The sequence below is a fragment of the Hemitrygon akajei genome, chromosome 28 (assembly GCF_048418815.1).
Source record: "Hemitrygon akajei chromosome 28, sHemAka1.3, whole genome shotgun sequence".
NCBI classification, from domain to species: domain Eukaryota; kingdom Metazoa; phylum Chordata; class Chondrichthyes; order Myliobatiformes; family Dasyatidae; genus Hemitrygon; species Hemitrygon akajei.
Genome location: NC_133151.1, coordinates 6,995,675 through 7,007,381, shown reverse-complemented (window position 1 = coordinate 7,007,381; position 11,707 = coordinate 6,995,675). Strand labels below are relative to the sequence as shown.

Here is an 11,707-nt window from a genome sequence, read left to right as displayed (position 1 = left end):
CCTGACGGTCGAGGGGTGATAACTGACCCTGAACCTGGTGGCGTGGGACCTGACGGTCGAGGGGTGATAACTGTCCCTGAACCTGGTGGCGTGGGACCTGACGGTCGAGGGGTGATAACTGTCCCTGAACCTGGTGGCGTGGGACCTGACGGTCGAGGGGTGATAACTGTCCCTGAACCTGGTGGTGTGGGACCTGACGGTCGAGGGGTGATAACTGTCCCTGAACCTGGTGGTGTGGGACCTGACGGTCGAGGGGTGATAACTGTCCCTGAACCTGGTGGTGTGGGACCTGACGGTCGAGGGGTGATAACTGTCCCTGAACCTGGTGGTGTGGGACCTGACGGTCGAGGGGTGATAACTGTCCCTGAACCTGGTGGTGTGGGACCTGACGGTCGAGGGGTGATAACTGTCCCTGAACCTGGTGGTGTGGGACCTGATGGTCGAGGGGTGATAACTGTCCCTGAACCTGGTGGTGCGAGTCCTGAGGCTCCTGTACCTTCTACCTGACGGCAGCAGCGAGAAGAGAGCACGGCCTGGGTGGTGGGGGTCTCCTCTTTCCTGCGACAGTGTTTCATGTAGATGTGCTCAAAGGTTGGGAGGGCTTTACCGGTGACGGACTGGGCCGAATCCGCTACCTTTTCACAAACATGAGAGAATCAGCAGACGCTGGGAATCCGAGCGACAGATACAAAATCGCTGGGGGACTCCGCGGGCCAGGCAGCATCTATGGGGGGGGGGGGGGGGGGGAGCACGGTCGACGTTTCGGGCCGAGACCCCTCCGGCCGGACTGTGCTTTATTTTCCACAGACGCTGCCTGGCCTGCTGAGCTCCTCCAGCGATTTTTGCGCGTTTAGAGGCGATGGCGTTCCCATACCGGGCGCCATTTAGCCAGTCTGCACACTTCCCACCACACGTTCGCCAAAGTTTTCGATAACGAATCTTCTGGTATCTATTTATTTATCTATGCGCATTCTATTCCATATCTGTACTTTATCTTTAGTTTTATATAATTTCTTTATAATTGCCGAATGTTTGCCCGTCGCGCCCACACGCCGCTGCAAATTCCTAATACTTATATGGCGAATGAAGTTGAACCTCCCCAGAGGTTCGAGGGTTCAATCCGCACACGGAGATCAGATACATCCCCTCCCTCCCCCCGGCGCCCGAAACACATCCCCTCCCCTCCCCTCCCCCCCCCCCCGTCCACCAAGTGACCGCAGTGCGCACAAAACGAGCCGCGGCGAATCGCCCAGTTGTCACCGCCCCTGTCGAGGGGAATTGACTATAACCAGGTCAAACAAACCGTGTGGAGGGAGTCCCAACGCGAAAGCGTCTCCTCATGTCGGAGAGTCGGCGGGTCCTCCCCCCTGGATCGCCGTGACAAAAACACTGCTGTCAGAATAAAACGAATTATCATTAGCGGTAAAACATTTTACAAATTCAAAAACAACGATAATTTCCCTAATGAGTCTCGGGGGCAAGGCGCCTTGTGCGAAAACATTATATTGTGTTCTTTGCCACACTCTTTGCATTGAAAGCCATACACTTGATCCAGCTCCGAGCTGTAACGCCGGGAACCAGGGGCTCCCCTCCGCTCTAACCCGCTGCTAAATGATATTTTGCACTTGGAAGTTCTTCGATTTCGGGTTTATTTTTCTCTCTGCCCGCTCGCTTGCAACGAGAGCTGGTGGTGGCCGCCGCTGGTACATTTCCATCGTTGGCATTACAAGATGTGACATGCAGGCGATTTTTAAATAGCTCGCCCTTTTCCGTGCCCTTCCCCGAGCTGCCGGCCTGCTCCTCTCGAGGACGTGAGGGAATGCACGCCCGTCCGCCGCCACCACCCCGGAGCCGGGCTGTCAGTCAGCGGCCGGGCGCCCACCGCGGATGCGGAACCTCATCGGAGAAAACGGCTGGACCCGTCCCCGGCTACAATTCGGTCTCTCTCAAGTTAGTCTTGGAGAGGAGGCCATTAAACACATTCTTACCCATTATGGGACATCCCCTCCACGAATAAGCACCTTTCGCGGGTACTCCGCTGTCACAAGGACCGTTACAGAAAATCCTTCCTGCCCAATGCAACAGCACGAACAACCTTTCATCTCCGTGTTGCAGGAGAAACACATCTTAGTACAACAGTCTCTGCTTTTATTTCTTCCTACATTGTTATTGAATATTATTATTCCGTATTTTATTATTAGTTGAGTCCGCACATTGCATGCATTCTTAAAGTGTGATTTTAATGTTGCTACTGCAACGGAAGAAATCCCCTCTCGGGATCTATAAAGTCTATTATTAGTAGTAGTTGTCCCCGCGCAGGGGACTACAACTCCCAGAGACCATCGCGGGAAGAGGGCGGGATTAAGGTGAGGGAAGAGGGGCGGGGCCACGATCCGCAGCGGACGGGTCGAGGAGCGACCTGATTGGCCGCGGGGCGGGAGGGGGCGGGCTGGGCTCTTGCCGTTGAAGGTTGATGAATATTAATGAGGAGGGGGGGTTGACGGCGGCCGAGGTCCAGTCGCTCGCTCGGCGCCGCCGCTAACGGTCCGGTCTCTCTCTCTCTCTCTCCCTCAGTCCGGCAGACAGACAGACAGGCAGACAGACATGTCGCGGCCGCTGACCGACCTGGAGCGCAGGAAGCAGATCAGCGTGAGGGGGCTGGCCGGCGTCGAGAACGTCTCCGACCTGAAGAAGAACTTCAACCGGCACCTGCACTTCACGCTGGTGAAGGACCGCAATGTGGCCACCCCCCGCGACTACTACCAGGCGCTGGCCCACACCGTCCGCGACCACCTGGTCGGCCGCTGGATCCGCACCCAGCAGTACTACTACGAGAAGGACCCCAAGGTGAGGGGCACTGGGGCAGTGGGGATCAGAGGGTCACTGGGGCAGTAGGGATCAGAGGGTCACTGGGGGAGTAGGCATCGGGGGTATCAGAGGGTCACGGGGAGTAGGGATCAGAGGGTCACTGGGGGAGTCGGCATCGGGGGTATCAGAGGGTCACTGGGGGAGTCGGCATCGGGGGTATCAGAGGGTCACGGGGAGTAGGGATCAGAGGGTCACTGGGGGAGTCGGCATCGGGGGTATCAGAGGGTCACGGGGAGTAGGGATCAGAGGGTCACTGGGGGAGTCGGCATCGGGGGTATCAGAGGGTCACTGGGGGAGTAGGGATCAGAGGGTCACTGGGGGAGTAGGCATCAGGGGTATCAGAGGGTCACTGGGGGAGTCGGCATCGGGGGTATCAGAGGGTCACTGGGGGAGTAGGCTTCGGGGGTATCAGAGGGTCACTGGGAATTGGGTATCGTGGGTGGGGTGGGGAATCAAAGAGTCACTGGGGGATTGGGGATCAGAGGGTCACGGGGGGTGTTGAGTATTAGGATCACTGTGGGGGTTGGGTATCAGGGGATGCTGGGGTGGACCTGGGGAGGGGGTTTGCCAGTGGGCACTGGATTGTGGTGTGATATGCAGGGAGGGGTTGCCGGTGGGCTGGGTGGGTGCTGCTGGTCTGGGCAACAGCGGTGGAAGCTTGACTCTACACCTCCATACCAGGAGCTTGTGATGGAGAGAGAACGCTTCAGCACGGAGCGCTGGTGCAGTTGGGCACGGGATATCGCAGCGGGATGCTGCAGACAGCATGAGAGAGATGGGCTCTGGCCCTGGGGCAGGAGGGCATTTACCCTGACCTCATGGTATAGAGAAAGAATCAAGCCATTAGCTCCATTATTCAGTCATGACTGATTTATTATCCCTCTCAACGCCATTCTGCCTGTTTCCTGTAGCCTTTGTCGTTCTTACTAATTAAGAACCTATCAGCCTTTGCTTTAAGTGCACTCAATGACTTGGCCTCCACAGCCGTCTGCGGGCATGAATTCCCACAGATTCACCAGCCTCTTCTCCAGAGAAACTCCTCCTCCTCCTCTCTGTTCCGAAGGGAGGATTGTTGACTGGATGTTGGCACTGGCCAGCGTGGACCAGACTCCTGCCCCAGCAGCGTCGCGTGTTAGGACCAGGCATTGACACTGGGGCATAGGCTTAGAGAGCTAAACACCCGGCAGGGCACCAGGGGTGAGGAACAAGTGTTAGTCCTGGCCACCGGTCATTGAGATCGAGAGTTAGGAGCTGATTGTCGTCACTCCGACTGTAGCACTGGGGACCACAGAAGCTGGCATTAGTCTCAATCGCCCTAGAGTGGCGTGGCAGTTAGCACAATTCCTTTCCAACACCAGCCATCACTGACTGGGGTTCGATTCATGCAGAAGTCTTTAAGGAGTTTGTACGTTCTCTCCGTGACCGCGTGGGTTTCCTCCTGTTTTCTCCCGCGGTCCAAAGACGGCGGGTTAGGCTTAGTAATTTGCAGGCCCGTTATGTTGGTGCAGAACGTGTGGCCTGTCACCGCTACTCAGACTATTCCTCTCCCCACCCCGTCACTTGTGGGATGAGGCTTTTTATTACAGAGCAAAGGAGATGTCCTCCACCATCAACGCTGCCCTCGACTGCATCTCTGCCACTTTGCACATGGCTGCTCCCACCCCATCCTCCCGCCACCCCACCAGGGATACGGTTCGTCTTGTCCTCACCTACCACCTCACCAGCCTCCATGTCCAGCACATAATTCTCCGGAGCTTCCACCATCTCCAGTGGGATCCCACCACCAAGCACGTCTTTCCCTACTCTCCCGCTTCCTGCTTTCCGCAGGGATCGCTCCCAACGCGACTCCCTTGTCCATTCGTCCCTCCTCACTGATCTCCCTCCTGGCACTTACCCTTGCAAGTGGAACAAGTGCCACACCTCCCACGCCCCTTCCTCCCTCACTACCATCCAGGGCCCCAAACAGTCCTTCCAGGTGAGGTGACACTTCACCCGTGAGTCTGTTGGGGTCACGTACTGTGTCCGGTGCTCCCGGTGTGGCCTCCTGTATATCGGTGAGACCTGACGTAGATTGGGAGACCGGTTCGCCGAGCACCCACGCTCCGTCTGCCAGAACAAGCGGGATCTCCCAGTGGCCACCCATTTTAATTCCGCTCCCCATTCCCATTCCGATATGTCCATCCATGTCATGATGAGCCACACTCAGGTTGGAGGAACAACACCTTGTATTCCGTCTGGGTAGCCTCCAACCTGCTGGCATGAACGTCGATTTCTCAAACTTCCGGTCTTTCCGCTTCCCCCTCCCCCCCAACCATTCTCCATCCCCTTTTCCCTCTCTCATCTTATCTCCTTACCTGCGATCGTCTCCCTTTGGTGCTCCCCCTCCCTTTTCTTTCTTCCATGGCCTCCAGTCCTCTCCTATCAGATTCCCCCTTCTCCAGCCCTCTATCTCTTTAGAACTTCCCAGCTCTTTACTTCCTCTCCCTCCCAGTTTCTCCTATCGCCTCGTGTCCCCCGCCCCCCAACTTTTTAACTCTACTCCTCGACTTCTCTTTCTCTCCAGTCCCGCTGAAGGGTCTCGGCCCAAAACTGTTTGCCCTTTCCCATAGATGCTGAGTTCCCCCAGCATTTTGTATGCGTTGCTTGCATTTCCAGCATCTGCAGATTTTCTCTTGCTGGTGATTGGATAATCCTTGTGGACGCCATTTCACTGTTAGGAGACCTAGTGATGAGTTGAACTCTTGGCAATATTACACTGGAGTCCCATGGGCTAGATATTTGGTCGCTCTTTAACTGTGGGCACAGTCTTGACGGGTGTGGGTCTCATTGGCCAAGGCTGCTGGCAGATGGCTTAGTCACTGTGTAACACCGGGGTAGACTCGTGGGGTATTCAGTAAGATTGTCACTGTACCACACCCGTACAGCAGAGATGGGAATGGATATTCCACTATACAGCACTGGGTACAGTATTCGTTAAGCGTCTGTCACTGTGTAACACCGGGGTACGGGTACCGGTGGGGACGGGTCCATCACTGTGTGACACTGGGGTACGGTACCGGTGGGGACGGGTCTGTCACTGTGTGACACCGGGGTACGGTACCGGTGGGGACGGGTCCGTCACTGTGTGACACCGGGGTACGGTACCGGTGGGGACGGGTCTGTCACTATAATACTGGGCTGCAGGACTGGTGGGACAGGTCTGTTATTTAATAGTCTTGGGCCACATGTTCATAACTTTTAGAATCCCTCAAAATGCAGCAAGGCATCTTTTGGCTTCCCTGCTGAATAAGGGGAGGGAAGGGTGGGTTGACAGGAATGAGATTTCACCGTGGGAAAGTTCAGGGAGGCAAGCCTCGTGGATGAGGGAGTCTGGGCTGGTGCGCACGGGATCGTTAGCCTCAGTAAACCGCCCCAGGTCCTGCACAGAATGAGACTTGCAGAGGCTGTATAAGGCCTGGGTCGGGCACTCTGCACCCCTCTGGCACTGTACCCGTGGGAGGATACGTTGCCCTGGGAAACAGTGCTGAATCCCTCGAGCTCCAAAGGTCACATTGTGAGGAGAGATTACACCAGTAAGCTTGTATTCCCTGGATGATAGAAGGTTAAGGGACTCTTTATTTTTAGCTCTGTGAATGCTTCGGATTGGGCAGATCCTGTTTTTGCAGTTGGGGCTCAGTGTTACAAGCAGAACTTTAAAGTCTGCTATAGTTCCTTTTAAAGTTGCAGAGGGAGGAGTCAACAAGGCATAGGAGTATAATTAGACTGTTCAGCCCATTGAGTCTGCTCCGCCACTCCATCCCTCCCAACCCCATTCTCCTGGCCTCACGCCCTTGATGCCTTTAGTAATCAAGAACCTGTCAACCTTCACTTTATGTCCACCCAATAACTCGGCCTCCATGGATTTACCACCCTTCTGAGGGGACATCTTTCTATTCCGAGACGGTGCCCTCTTGTCCTAGATTCCCCCACTGTTGGAAACGTCCTGTCTACATCCGCTCTACCTTGGCCTTTCAGTGTGCAATGGGTCTCAATGAAATTCCCCTCATTCTTCTAAACTCCAGCGAGCCATCAAGTGTTCCTCGTACTGTAACCCTTTCCTTCCTGGGATAATTCTTGTGAGCCTCCTTTGGATCTTCTCCCATGCCAGCACATACAGAGCCCAAAACTGCTCACAATAAGGCCATAAGACATGGGAGCAGAATTAGTCCATTTAGCCCATCGAGTCTGCTCCGCCATTCAATTATGGCCGATCCTTTTTTCCCCTCCTCAGTCGCATTCCCCAGCCTTCTCCACATAACCTCTGATGCCACGTCCAATCAGGAACCTATCAAGCTCGAACACACCCACCGACTTGGCCTTTCCAGCTGCTTGTGGTAACAAGAAATTTCTCCACGTCTCTGTTTTAAATGGATGCCCTTCAGTCCTGAGGCTTTGCCCTCTCATCCTAGACTCCGCCACCATGGGAAACATCCTTTCCACATCTAGGCCTTTCAACATTCGAAAGGTTTCAGTGAGATTCCCCCCCCCCCCCCCATCCTTCTGAATTCCAGCGAGTACAGACCCAGAGCTACGAAACGTTCCTCGTATGATAACCCTTTCATTCCCGGAATCACTCCGTCCAGCTGAGCTGTATTAGATGTATTTTAAACCCGTTTTAGGTTTCAGGCCATTCTAAGGAATGTGTTAATGAAGTTGAAGATTTGGGTTCTTCAGACCTCCGTGTGCATGGCAAAACATTTTAGAATATTTCCTTACTGTCCATTGCACCGCTGGCATTTAGGGCAACCATCAAGGCCCTCCAGCTGTGTCCTTGGCCACCATACCATCGCACGCAGATGCAGGGGGATTCTTTCCTGCTGTTTCCGTAACATTTTCCCTTTTTGGCCAGTTAGCCCTGAGCTGAACCCCGCAACCTGGAGGACCAGTGGACCACTCTCTGCCTGGCCTCTACCCTTTGACCTGTACGGCCAGGGTGACCCTGCCAAGCGTCAAAGCCCCGACTCCAGCCAGCGTGAGCTCTCCGGCTCATTGAGGCACGCTTGCCTCTGAACCCTTCGATGGGTTGTGGCTCCCCCCCCCCACCCCCCCGGAGGCATGTTAGGTGAGACCACCTGTATTTTTCACCTGTACGCCAAAACAGCAGGCTGTGCTGAGGGGCAGCCCGCAGGTATCGCACCGACGTAACAGGCCCACAGCTTAACTGGTACATCTTTGGAATGAGGACAAAACCGGGGCAGCCAGAGGCCACGTGGAGAACGTACAAACTCCTTACGGGCTTATAGAGTTGGTGCTGTAAAGTGTTGTGCTAACGATGCCCCCCCCTTAGAATCTGCATGAATCCCCTTGGCCCAGACTAGCTTTGAATCCCTCTATCTCCCGCCTCTTTAAAAAACTCAAATGCTATTGAAACGCAAACACGAGGAAATCTGCAGACGCTGGAAACTCGAGCAACACATACAAAATGCTGGTGGAACACAGCGGGCCAGGCAGCATCTATAGGGAGAAGCACTGTGGACGTTTCAGGCCGAGACCCTTCGTCAGGACCAACTGAAAGGAAAGATAGTAAGAGATTTGAAAGTAGGAGGGGGAGGGGAAATGCTAAATGATAGGAGAAGACAGGGAGGGGGAGGGATTAAACTACGAGCTGGCTGTAGTAATGGGTCTGGGTCAAAATGTGATCGAAAAGTTGAAGGGCCGAAGAAATTATAGATGGGGGAGCAGTGAGAGAGGGTTTCACTGAGCTCCCGTCAAAGAGAAGAATGAAACTTCTTCAGTGGGAGAGGCGTCGCAGTCGTGAACACACGATGACACAACCATTGGCTGTGTTTTCCTTCCACTCAGTGCGGCACCGGTGGTTGACTCGGGTTCAATTGTAATACTTACATAGAACATCACAGGCCCTTCAGCCCCCGATTTTGTGCTGACCCTTTACCTACTAAGGTCAGTCCGGCCCTCCGTGGTTCTATCAATTTAATAACGGAGAGTCTATACGGTATACAACTTGAAATTCTTACTCTTCGCAGACAGCCGCGAAACAAGGAACCCAAAGTAATGCGTGATAGTCCCCTCCCTCGCACAGGACTACTGACCGTCCCCCCTCACTTGCACCAACCTCCTCACCCCCCCAACCATGCAAGCAATAGCAAAACCCCCCCCATAGAGAACTTTATCCAGTGTCCATCAGAAACCCCAGCATGTCTCAGAGACATGCCTACCTAAAAATTCCTTAAACGCCCTTAATAGTCTGCCTTTCTACCACCCCGGCAGGGTGTTCCACGCATTCACCACTCTGCATTTTAAAAAAACCTCTTACATCCCCTCTATACTTCCCAACGATCGCCTTAAAACTGTGCTCCCTGTCACGAGAGATTTGGTAGTAACATGGTCGGGCTTTGAAGGGCTGTGTTCCGGGTTCAGGTAGAAGACTAGGCTGGCATGGACTAGATGGGCCAAAGGGCCTGCTTCTATTCTGCAGTGTAGATCTGACCTCTGATTTTTTTTTATTCTTGATACATTTTTGCTGGCCAGGAATGTGAAAGGCCCTAAGGCAAACACCGGCTGTCCCTGCACCAGGGCCCCTGTGATGTCAGCCGAGAAGCCAATGCAGTCTGCTTGGAGAGACAGGCGTGCGCACACTGTCCAGCCCTCAGCCTCGGGGCGACGGCCCACAAACAGGCCGCTGCTCCTCCTGAAGGTCATTCAGGGAACATCGGCCAGCAAGCTGTCGCTGAAGCACAGCACGCCCTGTTGGGGACGACTGAGGATTTCGCTTCTCCTGCCCCTGCCTTCCCTCCACCACACCCCAAATCACAGCCTGCACCAGCGAAATCCCTAGCGCACATCTTGAGAAGGCTCGTCTGTGTCTGTGTGTGAGAGAGACGCAGGGAGATGAGATGAAGGGAAACAAAGGGTGTGTGTGTGTGACAGGGAGGTGGGATAGAGAGAGAGATGAGGAAAATTAACCTGTGTGTTTGTGAGAGAGACAGGGAGGTGGGGAGATGTGAGAGAGAGAGAGATGGGGAGGTGGGGAGATGTGAGAGAGAGAGAGAGACAGGGAGGTGGGGAGATGTGAGAGAGAGAGAGAGAGAGAGAGAGACGGAGGTGGGAAGATGTGAGAGAGAGAGAGAGAGAGAGACAGGGAGGTGGGGAGATGAGAGAGAGAGACAGGGAGGTGGGGAGATGAGAGAGAGAGACAGGGAGGTGGGGAGATGTGAGAGAGAGAGACAGGGAGGTGAGGAGATGTGTGTGACAGAGAGGGAGATGTGGAAAATTAACCTGTGTGTTTGTGAGAGAGACCAGGAGGTGGGGAGATGCATGTGTGAGAGAGAGAGGCAGGGAGTTGGGGAGATGTGTGTGACAGAGGGAGGTGGGGAGGTGTGTGTGAGAGAGGGAGGTGGGGAGGTGTGTGTGAGAGAGGGAGGTGGGGAGATGTGTGTCTAAGAGAGCTGAGGGGAATCAAGATGTGTGTGAGAGATGAGGGGAATTGAGGTGTGTGTGAGCAATGAGGGAAATTGAGGTGTGTGTGAGAGATGAGGGAATTGAGGTGTGTGTGAGAGATGAGGGGTATTGAGGTGTGTGTGAGAGATGAGGGGAATCGAGGTGTGTGTGAGAGATGAGGGAAATTGAGGTGTGTGTGAGAGATGAGGGGAATAGGTGTGTGTGGGGGATGTGGGAGCGGTAAGAGTCAAGTTTAAAGTCAGGGAAACGTGCAGCAGCATCACAGACACATCGGGTTGAAGTTCAGATTTATCCATCACATGAAACATTCTGTGAAATGCATCGTCTGCGTTTAACAGCCCACGGCCAAGGATGTGCTGGGGGGGCTCCACAAGGGTCACCACCAGAGCAGGAACAGAATTTGTGTGAAGACAACACGAACATAAGTTCCACACAATCGTTGCAAGCAAGGTTTCTCAGTGGCAGGGGGATGTGGGGAGACCCGCTTGCTAGGGTTAAGGATGGAGGGGGAGGGTACAGTGTGTGTGAGAGGGGTGGGATGAAAACCAGAGGGACAAAGGGAGAGGGGGGTAGGGGCAGTGATACAGGAGGGAGAGCTGGGGTCTTGCCTGGGTGGGACATGGTTCATCAAACCTGGTCTGTTTCCATCTCACATGTGGCACTGAGTGTACATAAGAAAGATGAGGAAATTTTGAAAGTTCGAAGTAAATTTTATTATCAGAGTTCGTGTGTGTCCTTGTATACAACCCTGAGATTCATTTTCCTGTGGGCATACTCAGCAAATCTATAGAATAATAACTGTAACAGGATCAATGAAAGATCAGAGTACAGAAGATGACAATCTGTATGAATGCAAATTTAATAAAATATAAAAAGATAAATAGCAAATGTAAATAGATAGCAATAACTAACAGGAGCATGAGATAACAAGGCAAAGAGTCCTTAAAGTGAGATTGCTTGTTGTGGGGGAAAGAGCGTGGCCTGGGTGATGGTCAACGCTGCTTTCCTACGACAGTGTTTCGTGTAGATGTGCTCAGTGGTTGGGAGGCTTTACCCGTGATGGACTGGGCCGAATCCAATACCTTTTGTAGGATTTTCCACTCAAAGGCATTGATATTTCCATACCAGGCTGTGAGCCAGACGGTCAATGCGCTGCCCATCTACCCAACTATTGGAGTTTGTCAAAGTTTTCGATGACATGCCAAATCTCCGCAGGCTACTAAAGTGGTGCTAAGGTGGCTTACCGGGTGCTGCTTGTGCTTGTGTTATGAGGACAGGTTGGGCGAGCTACGGTCTTTCTGTTTGGAGCGAAGGAGGATTAGAGAGGTGACTTGATGATAGGAGGTGTAGATTGCCAGAGACTTTTCCCCAGGGCAGAAAT

At 53.7% G+C, this 11,707-nt stretch overlaps 1 protein-coding gene across 1 annotated transcript in view; it reads left to right on the top strand.

The window, feature by feature from the left end:
• Positions 1-2,503: 2,503 nt before the first annotated feature.
• Positions 2,504-11,707, top strand: part of LOC140717587 (glycogen phosphorylase, muscle form-like) — a 125,653-nt gene continuing 116,449 nt past the window's right edge. The window contains exon 1 of the mRNA XM_073031161.1: positions 2,504-2,847. Coding sequence (XP_072887262.1) covers positions 2,605-2,847 — 243 coding nt within the window. The 5' untranslated portion in view covers positions 2,504-2,604. The remainder of the gene's footprint in view (positions 2,848-11,707) is intronic.